Source organism: Fringilla coelebs (assembly GCF_963513975.1).
Source record: "Fringilla coelebs genome assembly, chromosome: 23".
Classification (NCBI taxonomy): Eukaryota; Metazoa; Chordata; class Aves; order Passeriformes; family Fringillidae; genus Fringilla; species Fringilla coelebs.
The window spans coordinates 1,029,175-1,047,831 of record NC_140049.1 but is presented as its reverse complement, the minus strand read 5'-3'; the positions used below and the strand labels follow the sequence as shown (position 1 = coordinate 1,047,831).

At 54.8% G+C, this 18,657-nt stretch overlaps 1 protein-coding gene across 1 annotated transcript in view; it reads right to left on the bottom strand.

Moving 5' to 3' along the window:
• Positions 1 to 18,657, bottom strand: part of PLXNA2 (plexin A2) — a 120,484-nt gene that overhangs the window by 63,563 nt on the left and 38,264 nt on the right. Inside the window, exon 4 of the mRNA XM_084220755.1 lies at positions 14,492 to 14,626. Coding sequence (XP_084076881.1) covers positions 14,492 to 14,626 — 135 coding nt within the window. The remainder of the gene's footprint in view (positions 1 to 14,491; positions 14,627 to 18,657) is intronic.

Below are 18,657 nucleotides of genomic sequence, written 5' to 3'. Positions count from 1 at the left end.
AAATCTTACTTAATGAAATAATAAAGAAAAAAAATACGATGAAGGTTAAACCATTCCCTGCAGCAGATTTACACTGAAAACAAGGCCTGCTCAGGCAGTGGTGGGTTTACACAACAGCCCTTTAACATTCCTTTCCTAACGACTGGGGTGACTCCTGACCAGCCCTAACCACAGGATGAGTGATCCCAGCCAAGGGCAGCGTGCCAAGACAGAGGCAAAGGAAACAGCTCCAGCCTGGGCTTTGCTAAACACACAATTAGGGTTTCGCTGGGTCACGAGTCACAACACTGTGGTTTTCCCCCATCAAACCCTCCCCACAACATCCCCATCCCTCAGGACATGACTTCATTTGCGGTGCCACCACAAGTGAGCTCTTTAAACACCCCCCGGCCCTCCCTCCCCCAGAGCAAACACGGCTGCCTGCGGCTTGGAAGAGCCCCTGGGAAAGTGGGAGCATCAACCAAGGGCCTCCCGTTGTGGGAAATGAAAGCTGGGACGGTTTTTGTAGCCAGAGAAGGTCGGGTAAAGGGTTTAGCTTTGATCTTTACCTGCTTTTCCTTGGGCTGCTGTTTTGCTGCATGGGAGATGTGGAATCAAAGAGCAGCTCTGGGGCTGTGGCTCTGACGGGAGGCAGGGCTGATGCAAGCCCAGAGCCTCCAACATACCCCAGAATTGCTGCATTAATGCTCCCAGTGAGGCAGGGCTGATGCAAGCCCAGAGCCTCCAACATACCCCAGAATTGCTGCATTAAAGCTCCCAGGGCTGCCACACCGAGGCACTTGTCCCCGACAGCCACCTCAGCTCCTGCTGGAAGCAGCTGCTTTGACATCAGCCTCTCAGTGTCCGGATCCAGCACTCAGAACGGTGGCATTTTGGGCAAATAATGCCATGAAACTATTTCTGCTCCATCGGAGCCTGAGGAGCTTCTGCATGTATTTCCATAAATATCCCTGGCGTCAGTGCAGCAGCAGACCCAACAGACTGCGAGGGGGATCCTGCAGCCTGTGCTGAGCCTACCTACAGAGCAGCTCCAGGAAGAGCTCCGGGCTTGCAAGGGATTGGAGAGGACAAGATTAACCAGTTTCTGTGGGCACTGGGAGCCTCAGCTCCCAGGGAGGCTGGGAACAAAGGGGAATCATTGCCCCAGGATGGGGCATTGAGCAGGCTTGAGGGGATCAACGTGGGAATGCTAAAAACCATAAGAAGAGCTGGTGGATCCATGACCTGCTCCATCTTCTGCCTCGGGCAGGGAGCAGGCCACAGGGACCCACGAGGGTGGCTCTTTCTGCCACGTGACAGACATGAAACCACCACTTCTGGACCAAACTTGGTCCCTGGCACGGTGTCTGTCAGCTGCAAACCTCCCAGCCGGGGCGAATGCCCCTGGCAGGGGCTCTGCCCTGCCTCAGCTGCCTTCCTGCTGGGAGCCAGCGCTGCAGCAGCTGCTCCAAGGGCATTTCTCTGCAGGGTGGCTGGCAAGGGACGGGGTTAATAGTCCCACTCCACGTGTGACCTCTCTTCCCCCTCTCCAGAGCTCCTAATTACCCAGCTGAAGGAAGAGGAGCAGCCCGGGGACTCTGCCAGCCCCCGGTGCTCAGGCTGTGCTGATGGCATCGATCTCTGCACCTCGGAGAGACCCCAGGGAAGGCAGCTCCTCCCATCCCACCCAGCTAATCAGGGCCAAACCCTGATAAAAACCCGAGCAGCAGCAGCAGCAGGTCCCCTCCTCAAAAAGGAGAGCAGCTTGTGGGGGATGAATAAAGAACACTGCTAATGAAAAGGTGCCTGCCATGGCTCGGTCCCTGCTGCCCCGGCAGCCTGACAACTGGCAGATGAACCTCGGTGGTTTGTGTGCTCCCCCTCTTTATTCTCTGCTCATAAAACTGGCAGGAGCAGGGGTAGGACAGGGCTGCTGGCAGCAGCTGTGTTCAGGATGAAAAATGAGCAGCACATGCACGGAGGCAGCTGGAGCACAGCGAGGGACCCCGGGGTCCCTGGGGTTATTTCCCTCTCTCCAGAGGGGCCCTGAGCTTAACCCTTTCCTGAGTTGGAGCAAAGCAGCCACAGCCACAGGCCCGGGTCATCCTGGCTGTCCCCAATGCAGGGTGTGTGTCCTGGTGTCCCTGGAGTGACAGAGGAGCTGCAGCCCTGCTGAAACAGTCACCATGTGCTCACACAGCCCAGCAGAGCCCCGCTGTTGCCAGCAGCAAGGGAACATCACCTGAGCTCATGGGCAAGGCAGGGCACTGCAGTGGGGCACAGCACGGGTGGCAGTGCCCTGTCCATCCCAGAGCCAGCTGGGAAGAAGCTCCCTGCCTGGCACTTTTGGAGGGCAAAATCTCTGGCAGCTCTCTGTGTCCAGCCCAGTGTCCCAAAGCCACCCATCCCCTGCCACCTCAGAGCTGCTTTTGCCTCGTGCCTGGCAGGGAGCAGGAATGTTCTGCTGTCCCTACAGAGCCCCCTCAGTGCCACACAGGGGACATTCAGGCCACGTTTTGTTTGCCCTCCTTGCTGAGGAGCTGGCCCAGGCCTTGTCCTGCCACCCACCGTGTCCGAGTGGCCGTGGGCACAGGGTGGGCACAGCCCCGCATCTGCCCGCTCCCAGCAGCCTCCCAGGCCGTGCTGTGCCTCAATGCCGCCTTTGTTCCTGGCTCTGGCACGTCCCAGGGTGTCAGTGACACTGAAAAGCTTTGACTGGCCCTTTCTGTTTGTTTTCTTGGCACACGCAGGCATGGCTCCAGCGGCCCAGCCTCGCTCTGCCCCGCACCTCGCGTGTGCCTGGCGGGATTACTGAGCTGCAGCTCTGCCCAGAGAAGGGGCTGGGCACCAAATGATGCCATCCACCCCTCTGGCTCCTTCAGTGACCATTTCCCTCTGCTCTTCCAGAACAGCATCCCACAGCCCAGAGTGGGTGGCCAGTGCTGGGCACTGCCCAGGCTCCCCCGGGAATGGGCACAGCCCCGAGGCTGCCAGAGCTCTAGGAGCCTTTGGAAATGCCCCCAGGGATGCCCAGGGTGGGATTCTGGGGTGCCTGTGCAGGATTTGGACTGGATGATCCTTGTGGGTGCCTTCCATACCCTAGGATCCCATGAATCCTGGCTGGCAGAGCTGCAGGGTTCATCCCTCAGAGGCCACATCCCATGGGATGCTGCCTTGCCAAGTGAGCTCTGTGGCAATGCTGGGGACATTCAGCACAGACCCTGCTCAGACCTTCTCCACAGCCACAAAGGGCTGCTGCACACAGGGTAGGAACACAAACAACCCTCAATTCTCCATTTCTGAACCATTCACGGCTCTTCAAACTGTTCAAACACTGCAGAAACCTGGGAGGAACATCCCAGGCATGGCAGGTTTGTGTAATTTTACAGAGCCTTGAAAATCCAAAGCATTTGAGTGCCCTAAGTAGCTTTAAAGGTCACAGAGTGGTATCATTGCTGCTTCCACAGCCTGGCAAGGGCCCTGCTTGGTGTTTGCTCCAGGAACACTCCGCAGTCTCCACGGCTTTTTAGCAGGATTGCTCTCCAACTCCATCACGCTGTCCTTGCCAGTCAATTTTCTGCTACTCCATCACTTTCCCATTTGTATATCATTACACACGGCTGTCAAAAATAATTTAGGAACCTGACGGGCAGTGTGAGGAACGAGCTGTCCTAAGCATATCCCAAACTCCTGAGTTCTGGAGGAAAATGAGCTCTAAGCCCTTTTCCCCACAGAAGGAGCCTGGCGTAGCTGGGTGTAGGACATGGGTCTGTTCCCACCCATGGACACGTCAGTGAGGACCAAGGAAAACATCTCAGGAGACTAAGGAAACAATTCCAACCCCTGCCCTGCACAGACATCCCAAAATCCCACCCTGGGCATCCCACTGTCCAAACACTCCTGGAGCTCTGGCAGCCTCGGGGCTGTGCCCATTCCCTGGGCAGTGCCCAACACCCTCTGGGGGAAAAACCTTTCCCTAAAATCCAACCTAAACCTGCCCTGACAGCTCCAGATCAAGCCCTTGAGTCCTCTCCGAGCACGAGGGGCACCCAGGAGGTGGGAGCAGGCAGATCCTCCCTTGGCCACCAGTAATTTGGGGGTTTATGATGGGTTTACTGGGGAGGCTTTTCCTCCTGCACTGGTGTCAGCAAAGCCCTCAAAGGCCACACTGAGCACCACGGACAGATCCAGCTGGGACCACTGCAGCTCCCGTTCCTTGGAGGCTTTCCTTCCTCCCAAAGATCCCCTGGTGCTGCAGGAGGCTGCAGGATGAGCCAGGCCGGTTCTGCCCATCCACGCCGAGCACAAAGCTGCTGCTGCTGCAATGCTTTAACTCATTTTCATACATTTATGCTGAGACTAAATTTGTCCCTGCATATTTTCCTCCCAAGCCTAGTAATCAGTAGTGGAAATAATTTGCTGTTGTCTGCTCTGATGTTGCCATCTCTTGCACACATCCAAGTGACAAAGACATCAGGCCCTCAAAGTCCGATTGAAGAATAATTGGAAATCCAAAGTGGCACTAAATGTTATTTTCTAAATAAAATGCATTAAATTACAGAACATGAGGCTGTCAAGCATTAAAAAAGATTAGTTAGAGGCGGAAAAGAAATATTGTTCAACCCTTCAGAGACTTCATTACACGCAGAGGATACCCCTGTGTTCTTTGGGACAGGCAGGGGGAAAGGGAATGCAAAGCTATGGAAATATTTCCAGCAGCCTGTGCTGTCCCAGATGGGCCTGGATGCCTCTGCACTGCTGGATTTGCATCTCAGTTGTTGGATAAACATATAGAGAGATAGATATATGGATATGTGGATAAATATAGGTGAGAAAGGCAAGAGAAAAGCAGATAAATCAAGAAAAAGCAGAGAGCAGAGCAATCCCTGCCTCAGTGCCTGCAGGGGGAGAAGGCCCAGAACAAGGACAGGAGGGATCATGGATCTCTGCAGGGATGGGGATGGCAGCCAGCCCCGGGTGCCCAAATCACCCCAAACCTGCAGAAAAGGGACAAATCCAGGCACAGATCCAGCAGCTGAGGCCCAGGGCTGTGTGTCTGCCTTGACTGGGTGTTAATAAACCCAAATATTGCAGCAGCTGTGCTCAGAACCTCAGCAAAGCCCAGCCTGGCCGTGGAGTACAGAGACAATCGTATTTCACCCGGTAGGAGCTGCTAAATTCACACTTAGAGCAATAAAGGCACAGCCAAACAAACATGACCCCAGTGGGACCCGTGGCTGGGGCAGGCACATCCAGCTACACAAACAGCAGAGCTGAGGTGCATTTATCCCAGATCCCTCCTCCCTACAGCTTTCCCCTACAGCTCTGGCCCCTGGCATTAATACCCAGAGCCCAGCGGGCTGCAGGGGAGGCAGAATTATTTACATGGCTGCTCTCCTTTCCTGCACAAGGATTAAAGGCCAGGTGAGGATTTTTGCAGCAGTTTTTATTTTGGTTTTTCCTTTTTTATTTTTTCAAAAGAACAGATAAGTATCACCTGACATTATGGAGGTGCTGATGCACCAAGTGCTGCTGCCCCTGTGCTGGGGGAGAGGGCAGAGCAGCCCACACACAACTGGAGATGGATTTATTCCAGCCTCTGCTGCAAGGCTGAGGGCTGGGGAGCCAAATCCCTCTCTCTCCCAGGGTTTCATTAGCTGGGAATGGCTTTCTAACGAGATTTACACAGCCCAGCCTGGAGCCTGCCCGTCCTGCCCTGCGCCCAAAGACAATAACCACGGGGAGCTCAGGGGAGCCTCCTGTGCCTCTGGCCCCATGCTCCAGGGCTGTGACACTGCTGCCATTGGGGTGACCTCAGAAACCCACAGAAACCCCACAGAAACCCACACAGAAACCTCACAGAAACCCACACAGACCCCACAGAAACCCCATACAAACCCCGCATAGACCCCACAGAAACCCCACACAGACCGCACACAAACCCCACAGAAACCCACACAGACCCCAAACAAACCCCATACAAACCCCACACAGACCGCACACAGACCCCACAGAAACCCACACAGACCCCACACAAGCCTCACAGAAACCCACACAGAACCTACATAAACCCCACAGAAACACACAGAGACCCCACACAAACCCCACAGAAATCCACACAGACCCCACAGAAACCCCACACAGACCCCACACAGACCCCATACAAACCCCACACAGACCCCACACAGGCCGCACACAAACCCCACAGAAACCCACACAGATCCTACATAAACCTCACAGAAACCCACACAGACCCCACAGAAACCCCATACAAACCCCACACAGACTCACACACACCCACACAAACCCCACACAGACTCACACAAACCCCACACTACAAACCCCCCAGAAACGCACACAAATCCCACATTCTGGTGCTACAGCTTCACAATCCTGCTCGTGGCTTAAAATCCCCCTAAAATAACCAAATCTCAGCGTTTGGACGCTGCTCTCAGTCATGGGGTGGGATTTTGGGGTGTCAGTGAGCCCTGTGAGCGCCTCCCAGCTCGGGGCGTTCTGTGATTCTGTCATCCCCTTATTCCTTTGAGGTCCTTTTTGGGTGGGATCTGGCTGTTCTGGAGGGCTGCATCCCCCAAACAAAGCTTAAACCCACTCCCACCCCTGGTGCTGCCTCTCAGGGAGGTTTCTCCTACAAATCCAACATTTCCTCCAGCATCCCGCTTGGACGAGGTGCCAGGGACGAGCTGGGGCCGCGGCCACCAGCCTGGACCACGCAGAGGCCTAAAATGGAAAAACCCAGCTTGTTTTTGACTGCCTGGAGCCTGCACTCTCCTCTCTGCAGGCACGGGAATGCTGTTTCTGGCACAGCTTCTCCAAATAAAAGTGTGGTCAGCTCTTTTTTGGACGGTTTTTGAGCAAATTGTTTTTGTGGGCAGCGCCGTCTGCTCCAAGGCCCAGCCACACAGGGAGGAGTTCTTGTTAAACCCTGGCCTTCCCCTGCTCCCTCCGTGAAAAAAATGGAAATAAAAATACTTAGATGCAGTTCTTAGCGAGGTGTTAATAGCACCCAAGGCACTGACAGTTGTGAGTCACTTAAATGGATGGGGAAAAGCCCAAAACAAAGGCAGGAGGCAAAGGAAAAGTCCCTGATGCCAGTGCTGAGTGCTGTCCTCAGCTCCAGACTGCCCAACCAGGCAGGCAGCAACCCCTGACCAAACCCTCAATCTCCAGGGATTTTGGCCAGCTTGGTTTTGATGTGGACAGGTCACACAGCATCTCTAGGCTTCAGTCCTGATCTAAAAGCTGATATTACTGCTCCATCTCCCAAATCTGGGAGCGGAGAGCAAAACGTTCACAGCCTGGTGGGGGCTGCTGCAGGGAAAGCGGTGGAAAAGGCAGAGGGAAAATAAACGGGGAAAACAACAATCCCCCTGTGTGAGCAGTACGTTCTAAGCTTGATTACAATGAAAATAATTTCTTTAACACCCACACAGAAAGCTGCAGGCCAGGATTGCTGCTCCCCCTCTCCGTCTGGCCCCCAGCACTCTTGGCAGGGCCCTGGGCACGGCTGGGGCAGGGGGAGCAGGCAGTGTTTAGTCTGCCAGGCACATTCCTGCTCGCTGCTCAAATAAATACAGGATTATTGATGGGGCTCCCTCTCCTCCCCAGCACTAGGCAGAAATGCCACAGTTGTCAAGTGGCTCCTCGGAACAGCACTGGGAGGGGGCTGCAGGGACCTTGGGGATGGAGGGACACCCGAGGCCAGAGGGGTTAGGGGTTAGAAAGGCAGGATCTGCCCCAGCGCTGGTGCTCAGGATTTCCATTTGGGATGCTGAATGTGCTCTCCAGGAACATCCCTGAGAAATCTGTGTACCTCCCTCCAGAAAATACCAACATTTTTTGCCACAGCAAAGTTATAATTGGAAATATTTTTCCAGAGGAGGAGGAGGAGGAGGGAGAGCAAGAGCAAACCACATAAAAAGTTGGGTTCTTTCTGCTTTACAACCAGTCTTAACTGTTACATCTAGTCCCAGCTTGCAAGACCATTCCAGCCACTTTTCCTGGGGCACATCTATCATTTTCAACCTATCTGGAGCCTGCAGGATCTTGAGCCAAGTTCTACCTCATCTGGGGGACTTGTTCAGAACCTTCAGGGGAAAAGGAGAAAAAGGCAAAGGCTTTAAGAGTCAGGGTGGATTTGAACTCTCTTAAATCCTTCTGCCCCTTTGAGCCTCAGATTGAGACCAAGCAGGAGCTGGAAGCCTGGAGAGGGCAATGCTGGGGGCTCTCAGCTGCTCCCCCAGCCCACACAGCCACCAGAAAAGTGCCACATTGTCCCAGGCTTTTGAGGAGACCAGGCAAAGCCTGGTCCAAAGGAAGCACTGCAGGACAGAGCTTGAACCTGTCAGAGTCAGACCCAGGGATGGTTTGGGTTGGAAAGGATCTTAAACCCCCTCCAGTGCCACCTGTGCCATGGGGTCACCTTCCAGTGCCACCATGCCACCTTCCACTGTCCCAGGGTGCTCCAAACCCTGTCCAGCCTGGCTGGGACACTGCCAGGGGTGAGGCAGTCCTCCCAGGGGCTGGATCCAGCAGGAGCAGCTCCTGCACACTGAGTGCACAAACCCCACCACAATAAAGCGATCCTCCACACCACAGCCCTTTTTCCATTTCACCCTTCGCTGGATCATTTTATGCATCTATTCCCACTGCTAATTCAAACTAATTAAAGTATAAAATAGAATAATTTGTGCAATTTCAGAGCTCCTCTCAGCATATTGTGAGTTATGTTTCCTTTCTGTTGATGCCTGATGTGAGCAACTCCCGACCTCGCCAGCTCAGTACCCCCAAATTCATCTGCTGGGGACACAAACTATTCCAGGAGTGCGGGGATGGGGGAAGAGGGGAACTTTAAAGGGGAAAAGGAATCCAAATTTGCTTTTAAATTTCATCACTGAGCACTGAGTGCGACATTTCAGATCTCTCCTTCAACGCCTTTTCCCTCCTGGGAACACAGCTCTCTCCTTTTACTGCTGGTAAGGAGGACCTGGGTCTGTCTGTCCGTCCAGACAGGAAATCCTGCAGCATTCCAAACCCAGCCTTGAACATCAGCATCACCCACAGAGCTGGATGAGGCTCTGGACAGCCTGGGACACTGGGAGGTGTCCCTGTGGATGAGCTTTAAGGTCCTTTCCAACTAAAAAATTCTGGGAGTCCATGAGCTCAGTTTCTTTCAGGATGGGGCAGGGGTGGTGGCACCAAATCTGGAGGGACATCAGAGCTCTCCCCAGCTCCTGGGGATGTCCCAGGTCCCTTTGCAGACCCCACAGCCCTGGGGAGCTGAGGCTCTGTGCACGTAAGGGAAATTCTAGAAATACCTCAGGACTGTGGTGGCCGGCCTGGAAATGAAACAATGGGTCTGTGGAAGAGGAGGAATTGGAAAGGGAAGCAAATGCCGAAGCAAACACGTGGGAACCCTGTGGCTGTGACTGGCAGGGGAAGAAACAGCCCTAATACAAAATAAAACCAAAGCAAAACAAACAAACTGCAGGCAAAGGCAGGCAGCACTTGAAAGGAACAACCACACGAGCAAAGTCTGCGACATAACTCATGCAGGAAAAACAAACCCACTGACCCCCCGCTCACACCGCCGCCTCTTCCAGCCCTTCTCCCCGCAAAGTTCATTCTCCAAGGATTCCTCACCTCACAGGCTTCAGCCCTGAGCTGCCCGCGTTTATTTTGGGTCCGGACAGACATCCCTGGGGGCTGGGGGAGGCACTGGGGCCAGCGTGGCCAGCAGCAGGTGAGCCCCAGCAGGGCTGACAAATGTGCTGGCAGCAGGAGCCCAGCAGGCTGTCCCACCTGCCCGGGCTCGGCTTTTTGGGCAATCCACGGTAATTAACACATCCTCCCTGGCAGCCAGGTATTGTTAATGAGACAAGTTTTCATCGGAATTTCTTAATTATTCCTAATTGAGTTCGTTGAGTCGGGATTTTTGGGAGGGTGGAGGAGGAGCTGTGCACACACCCCGGGGGCACAGCCCTTCCTCTCCAGGGGCTCCTGTGCCCATCCCAGCTCCCTCTCTGTCCCAGCCCATGAGCAGGTGGAGGGGCCCAGGGGACAGGGGATTTTGGTCCCCTCTGGTGGGATTCAGCCGAGCCCTTCTCCCTGTGCCAGTGTTCAAAGTTTGTTGAGATTATGTCCAGCTAACTGGCTGTTCAACTAGCAGATAATGTAGTTAAAAATTTAATCAGTTCGTTTTTTCCCTCTTGATGACTCCAGACCCTTTTATCCATGTCTCGTGCATTTTTTATCATGTTTTCTCAGTTCTCTTCAGGACACCATCGGTATTTACAGCCCTGCTGCTCCAGGACTGATGGGCTCCCCTGTTTTTCTCAACCCTCACTCCAATCCAACCTCTCCTGAATCATCTGGGCAGTTCCTGTCTGCCTCCCCCTCCCTCAGCATCCAGAAAGTTCAGCCCAAAGCAAAGCAGTTTGCACAGGACTGAAACCTCTGGGGGTTACAGGGCAGGGGAATGCACAACAAATTATCCCTGGAGAGCTGCAGCTCCTGGCACAGGGGCACTTGCAAAGCAAACATTTCACTGCTCCCAGAGCAGGCTCAAAGACAATTTCTTTACCTAAAGCCACAATGATGGATGTGGAGGGGGAGCTCAGTGGGTGGAAAAGCAACAGGTCTGGGAATAAACGAGGAGGAGCTGTGGCTGCCCCATCCCTGCAGAGCTCAAAGCCAGTTTGGACGGGGCTTGGAGCAACCTGGGGTGGAATGAGATGAGATCTAAGGTCCCTCCCAACCCAAACCATTCTGTGGTTCTCTGATTCCATCAAAGAACATAAACCCGTGCTCTCCAAAGCCACAGAGGGCAAATCCAGCACTGCCTGGAGCAGCAGGGGCTCCCTCAGAGCTCTGCTGTGTTTCTTGGCATTCATGGGGTGGTTCTGGGTTCTCATCTCTGCCTGGGGAGTGTGAGGCTCCCAGCCAGAGCAGGAGGCTGCTCTGTTCCACTCCTCAGAGGAGCAGAGGGAAATCCTCCCCCGTGGCTGAATCAAACATGGCTGGGCTGGGAGCAGCTCCTGAGCCCGTGGAGGCTGCAGCAATTGTGGAGGATGGTTCTGCAAGGTGAATTCTGCACTTACAGCACCCTGGGCAGTGCCTGCTGAGGAAGGTGCTGCTCTTCCCCCCCAGCACCTCACCTGGGGCTTCACCTGAGGAGCACCGACAACCGAGGGATCAGGAGATGGGAAAAGAGTGGGAAATAAGGAAGGGAAAATTCATGTTGGCACAGTTGTTTTCAGGCAGGGAAGAAGCAGTGAGGGCAGAGGGAGAGCCTGCTCAGCACCAGCTCCTCTGCCCCTGCAGCTCCCACCTGCCAGGATCCCTGATGCATGGGCTGGGGTGGAAAGGGCCCTCCTGGGATGTTTTCCTCACCCCTAACACAGGATCTTCCTTCCAACCACCATTTCGATCCTGCTGCTTTAAATTCCACGTCTGCAGCCCTTGATTAGGTGCTGAAATCTTTTGGAGCCAACAATCCCTGCCCTGGGTTTGATTGAGCTCCTCTCACTCCTGCCTTAAAAATAACCAAATTCCTTCTTCTGTCGAGAGCTGCGAAAATCTCTGGCCTCAGTTTTGCTGATGCTTACATAATGCCCACAGCCCTGCCAGGGTGGGCTGGGCTGCCTGGGGGAGCAGAGGGGGCTCCTGCAGCCTTGGGGCCATCAGAGCACCCTCATCCCACAGGATTGATCGAGTTGGAGCTTTCAGACTTTGAGAAAACCCAACTGCCTCTCGCTGACAGCCAGACAATTAATGCTGCTGGGCTGAATTACAGAGCCACTTCTCCTCAGCACCAGCAGCACTTCTGGGAGCCTCAGCCCTTCCCTCTGGAAGGGGGAAAGCAGAGAAGATTTTCTGCACGTGCAGGGGTTGTTGGTGTGGGCTTTGTGACAGACTCTGTGGCAAAATGGGAAATTTTAAATCAGGGGGCATTGGTGGCCCCACGTTTGTCATACATTGCCATTAACCCCTCACCTGCTGTTTGATCAGCCCTGGGTGTACCCCACATCTCACCAGTGAAGCAGCAACGTGACCAGTTCCGCTTCAATATTTTATTTTTTGTGTTTTTTTTTTTTCTTCCTGATAGAAACAGTTAATTGAATTTGTCTGTGGAAAATGAGACAGCTCACACTGGGCAGTGGCTGAGAAGAGCCATGGTCCCCTCACTGTGGCCATGCTGGTCCCCCCACCACAGAACCCATGGTGAATTTGGGGACAGGACCCAAAAACTGGGATTTTGGGGAGAATAACTCTGCCAGACCCAGAGCTATTCCCACCCTGGAACCCCACAAAGCTCCTGCAATGCCACCCATCTCCATCTCCATCTCCATCTCCATCTCCATCTCCATCTCCATCTCCATCTCCATCTCCATCTCCATCTCCATCTCCATCTCCATCTCCATCCAGCTCTTCCTGAGCATTGCTCAGCCTGTGTGCAGAAATGGGCTTTGTTTGCTCCACCAACACTGAAAAATGAATTCCTGCTTTAAATAGTGTCAGAACACTTCTCCTTTCCCCTCTGAGTGTTTGAAACCAGGTGCTGTGAGAAGGGAACCTGAAAGAGCTCCTAATAACCACCCTTACACCGAGAGGTTCAAGAGCCCCCAGTGCCTGGAAGCAAAGTTTCTTTATTCCTCTCTCCCCCGGATTGGGCTGTGCAACTGTTGCTTCTGTGCTTTGTGGGAGTGAAATCAAATGTCAAATATTCTGCTTTGGAAGGAGTTGGCAGCGAGACATGAAAGGCTCAGGGAGAGCTCAAAAAAAGAGGGAGGAAAAAACTGGAGCAAAGCACAGACAGGGCTGGGACAGGAGCCAGGGGATGGGGAAGGGCTGTGCCTGCAGCCACAGCTCCAGATCTGAGCAGGGAGAAGCTCTTTTCCCTGCAGTTCTGCACAAAGCTGGTCCTGGATGCTGCCTGCACAGAAGGGAGCTGGGCTCTGTGCCGAGGAGCTCCCTCCATCCTTTGTGGGAAGCCTCCCCAGAGCCCCAGAGCCCCACAGCTCCATCCCCACAGCTCCATCCCCACAGCCCCAGGCCTGGGGCTGCTCCCAGAGCCCATCCCAAGGCTGTCCCCATGCCCAGAGGGGCTCAGGAGGTGCCAGCAGCTGTTGGGGAGCACCTTCCCCAGGTGAATTCACAAACCCCCAGCACCTTCCCCAGGTGAATTCCACAACCCCAGCCGTTCCTCAAGGGCTGTGTGTGGACACAGGCCCTGGCCTGGTTCTGTCTCAGATATCAAACCCCAGCTCTGGGCAATCCTCCCCCCAGTTAACTGCAGCACAGCCCTGCCAGGAGCAGCTGCTCCCTGTGGCATTCTGCTGTGGCAAATTTCGGTTTGTTCTCCATTTCCAGCCTTCAGAGGCCATTTTTTGCTGTATATTCTCAGTCCTTCTGAGAGCACCTCCCACCATTTACAGCCTCAGCCTCTGGAGCTGCTGGACCTCCCTCCTCCTCTTGGTTCTGACCTCTTTTCAATCATCAGCCTCCTTTATAGAGAACCAGGGAAAAATATCTCCTTGGCTGCACTTTGCTGACCTGTCACATTGCAGGATGGGGGCACTGGGGTCACAGGAGCTGACAGGATCCATATGCACAGGCTGCTGGGATTTTGGGACCCAGAGCACGCATTGCTGCAAGGGCAACAGGCAAATCCTGTGGCAAACCCTGCAAGGAGTGAGAGGCAACAGCCCCCAGCTCCTGGAGTCTCCCCGAGGCAGAGCCGTGGCTGGAAATGGAATTAATGTTCCAGGAATATTCTATTATTTGCTAATTCTCTTCACATCTTTTTGTTTCACAATTAAGCAAATTAGTGCTTTGATGAATATTAAGACGCTCTTGCCTCATAAAAGATGAGTTAGAGGCATTCCCCCTGGACTTTGCTCCTAATGAAAACAGTTCCTCAACTGTTTGAGATCCACACTGGGTCCTTTCCTCCCTGCTGGGAGCACGGGCAGCACGTGGCTCCTGCACAGTGACCAAACATTAACATTTGAATAAAATAATTCAATTACAAAGTTTGCACAGATCCTCATTATTGCCATCTAATCCCAGCCCGAGCTGGATGGGATCGGAAATTGTGGCTGCTCATGCAGGTGTCTGTCCCTGAGCGTCTCCAACAAGCACAAAATGCCTTCCTCAGCCTCAGGGATTCACTCCCTCGAGGCTTTCAGCAGGGAGAAAACTTTGCCCTCTTCTCAGACATTTCTTCCCTGCTTTCAAATGACTTTATAACCAAAGAACCCCTGCAGCTCAGGATCGAGGCAGGAACGGCTCAGAGCCCCAAAGCAGCTCAGTTCCCATCACTTCCAGCCAGGAACAAGCAGGTTCAGCTCTCCCCCAAGCGCTGAGGCCAAGCTCTGCTCAGGGGCAGGAAAGCCCGAGCTCCTCCTGCCCTCGGAGCCCTTGTCCCCGTGCAGCACCTCGGGGCTGAGGAAGGGAGCCGGAACGCCCCCGCCGGGCAGCAGGCACTCACCTGGCGCTCCGACATGACGTACAGGTACTTGTGGTCGGTGGAGAAGGCCATGTCCCGCAGCACCGGGCTCCCGTCCTTGAACACCGGCACCACCTCGTACTGGATCCCGCCCTGGGGCGGCCCGTCCGCCCGGATCTGCAGGACAAAACACACGGGGGTCAGGGGGCACCTCACAGCTGCCAAATGCTGCCCTTGGTTTGGGGTGGGAGGAGGAGGACAAGGTAGGAAAAGGAATGATCCAAAAGTCTCAGCTCCGAAACGCAGATAGAGCAGGGGCAGCGTGTGGGAGTGGGAGCTGGAGCAAAGGTTCCTTCTCCACTGCAGCCAATGTGATTTCTCCAATCCAGGAGAAATAATGAGAGAGTTTTGTGGTTGCAAGGCGAGCACAGAGACCTCCAGTGAGCCATGATTGACCATCCAGGGGGAAGGAAAACTATAAACTTTTAAGATTCTCTCTAAAATAAACCTGAAAGGAGACCACAAAACTCTACAGCCAACAGCAAAGCCGAGATACTGCAGAGGTATTTTTTAATTCTCTAGACACCTATAGAATGACATGTGGATAATCTCCACCACCTCTTCCTGCCACGGAATCCTCCTGGAGCATCATCCCCACTTAAAACCTGGAGATGCTGCTGCCACTTTCCTGTCTGCAGGATTCAGCGAGGCAGGGCCAGCCCAGCCCGTTGTGCTGAGCGAGCAGAGCTCTGGCACAGCACCACATGCTCCAAGCATCCCTCCATCCCTCCAAAACACCTCCCTGCTCCCGCAGGAAAACCTGCCCGGGCTGTGACAAGCCCCATCCCTGCCAGCAGCCGCTGCTGCCGAGGAAACGCCTTCTCTTCCTCAAGTTAATAATTGATGGCCTCGGGGGCTGTGCGCGGGGAGGGGAGCGGGATAAACAAACTCTTTACATTGTCTTTCCCACCAGGATCTGCGCGTTTGGAGAGCCGCGGGATGGGAACGCGGCGTGTGCGGGGCTGGGGGAGCCACGGGCCCGCAGCGAATGCGCTGCTGGGCCGGGGAGCCGAGGATGTACTGGGGACGTACCGGGAATTGCCGGGAATGTGCTGGGATGTGCCGGGGATGTACCGGGAATGTGCTGGGAATTGCAGGGAATTGCCGGGAACGTGTCAAGGATGTACCGGGAGCTGCCGGGAATTGTCGGAAATGTACTGGGAATGTACTGGGAATGTGCCGGGATGCGCCTGCTGCCCATCCAGGAGAGGGAACACGGCTCTAGGAAAACCCCTTATCTCAGAGATGCCATCGCCTGCCGCAGCGGTGCTGTGCCAGCCCTTTCTGCTGCCCCGGTATTCCCTGCCTGGCTGCATCAGGGAGCAAAAGGCAGGAGCACCCGACGGCCACACCTTGGGAAGAGGCAGGACTGGCACAGAAAGGGCTGGCTCTTTTTTCTGGTGCGTGTCCCCGGGAGCCAAGAGAGCAGGTTGTTAAAAATCTTATGGTTTAGCTGAGAAATGAGCCACCCCAGCTGGAAATACCAGGAGAACAGAGCTGCTCCCCTGCACCCTCTCCAAATAAATCCTCCCCTTGGAAGGAGCCCGGTGCCTCCTGCCATGTACAGACATCTTGGCTACACACAAACACATTCATTTTCTGGATTTCTCTCTTTTGCCCTTTACCTCCCGAGTGTTCAGTGCTATAGAAGAACATCAGGTGGGAATGTGAGTGGTCTGTGGAACACCCACAGTCAGGCACAGGAGTCCCTGGCAGGATTAAGCTGCCAGCCCAAGCCTGCCACGAAAGCCCTGAATTTTCAGAAAGCAAAATCCCCCAAAAGGCAGAAGGTCAAAGAAAGCAAAATCCCCCAAAAGGCAGAAGGTCAAATCCTGCTTTAATTCCACCTGTGAGAATTAGGATGGTCACAGCCCCCGTGAAATACCAAGAATCAGAGGCAGATCCACACCAGTATGAGCCCAGTGCCTTACTGGCTGTTGCCACCTGAGTCACCCACGCTGCAGCAGGGACAGAGGGACAAAAATCACCTGAGGAATAAAGAGCAGGAACGCGGGGCTGTCAGGGCTCCACAGCCACCACCGTGCAAAGGCCTGATTAATGGCCAGACAGGAATGGAAGCCCGGACATGAAGGATCAGCAGCCTTTGTGAAAAACAACTGTTTTCCAGAGTTCCCTCAGGGCACCAGCAGCTCGTTAAATTGAGCTTCTTTCTAGTAATGAGGTCAGACAGGGCTAATAAAGAGAGATACCACTGGCCAAGGCTGGTGCAGACCAATTCCAACTGGGAATTGCAGCTCTGGGCTGGAGACAGCACCGAGTGCCCGACGGTGCCTCCAGCCCGGCTGAGGGCTTGGGGCTGTGCCTGCAAGGGGAGCCTGGAACGGGCTGGGTGCCTGGAATGGAGTTTTGGGGCACAGCACGGGGTGCTGGGCACTGCCTGCACCCTCCTGCCCCCACAAGGGCCAGGGAGCAGCCCTGGGGCTCTCAGGGACTCTGTCACCGTGAGGTGGCCCAGGGCACAGGACACGGGGACAGCAGAGCCTGCTGCCCCCTCCCTGGGTGGGTGTTGAACCCCCAGAACCCCCAGAGGAGCCCCCTGCCCACAGCCCAGGCCGAGGGGCACCCACTGACACCAGGATGCTCCACTGCATCTCTTGCTCAGGGCTCGGTTTCCATGGCAACAAATGATGATGTCAGAGAGAAGAGTGATGATTCCTGTGGCCGAGGAAGAAGAAAGGGATCATCTCACACAGCAGGAAGCTTCTTGTTGACGTTTGGAGAGGGAAATAATTCCTCTGCCTCACGTATGGGTGCCCTCCTGGGGCCTGACAGCTCCTGAGCTGTCCCTGGAGCAGGGGGAGGGACCAGCCCTGCCCCTGCGGGCTCATCTCCAGTCCAGAGCTCGTCTGGCAGGGCCCTGGGGGAGAGGGGAGCACAGGGATGGGCTGGACTCCAGCGGTCCTGTGTCCTTCTGTCCCCTCCCTCTCCCTGTCTGTCTCCTCTCTTGGCAGGGTGATGGGTGTGGGGAGGGTTCAGGAGAGGGGCACGGAGGGAAGCAGGGTGGGGATGGGTGGAGCACAGGGGTGGGGAGAGGTGCCTCAGCGAGCTGGAAACAAGGGTCAGAGGGACAGCAGAGCCCAGGAGGACACACCACGGGCTGCCACACTCGGACAGGGACCCGAGGAGCTGCCTGGGCCACATCCAGCCCTTCCCTCCTGCTGGATGTTTACAAATCTCTCCTGAGAAGTGCCTAATGACAAAATCTGCAAATCCAAACTCATCCCTGCTCGCAGGGCCATGGGCAGCCCCGGTGGAGGAGCAGGATGTGCTGGGTGCAGGGAGCTGCAGCCCTGCAGAGCCGGGCTCACACTGAGCTCTCTAATACCCCCACAATGCAGCTGCGGGCTAAGCTGGGCTTTATCACCAGAGATTAGCAAAATACCACATTGTGGCACCGTGTAGGAGCCACTCAAGGATCTAATCTGACATGAAGCTCCAGCACACCTCGTGTAGGAAAGTTCCCCTCAGGTGCTGTGCCCAGGCAGTGCCAGTGCTGGGATATCTCTGCATTCCCTCCCAGCAGGCTCCCATTAGAAGACATCGAATCTCTTTACAGGAACTTTCCATGATTAAATTACCTGTCTGTTTTCATTAGGGGTGTTTCCACCAGGCTGACTCAGGATGGAATTCCTGGTGCCAGAAAAAACAGCTGAATAAGTCCATGCACGAGGGGCTGATTCCCCAGCCTGGGTCCTGCAGCAGGGCCACCATTAACTCCTGGAGAGCTGCAGCTCCTCCCCACCTCTGCAGGTGCCTGATGGGTCCCAAAGCACTTTGGGCTTCCATGTGGAAAGAGCCAGGGAGGCAATGGAGGGGCTCCTGAGAGGATTCCCAGGGCCAGGAGCGGCAGGCACTGCCTGAACTTGCTGATTTTTGCAATGGCAGTGAAGTGAAATCTGGGCCTGCATGATTCTCCTGGTCCTGCATCCTCTGACCCCCGCAGCAACCTCCAGGAGGGGAGAATCCAGAACTGGAACTGCAAATTATTACCCAAAAAGTTTCCAAGAGCCCTTCAAGCTCTCCGTGAAATTCTGGGAGTAAAGTTCCCCCCAGGCTCCCTGCTGACATCTGGGCTGGACCCATTTCCAGGTCACTACTGAACCCAGAGGAGTGGGGGGGTTTCTGAG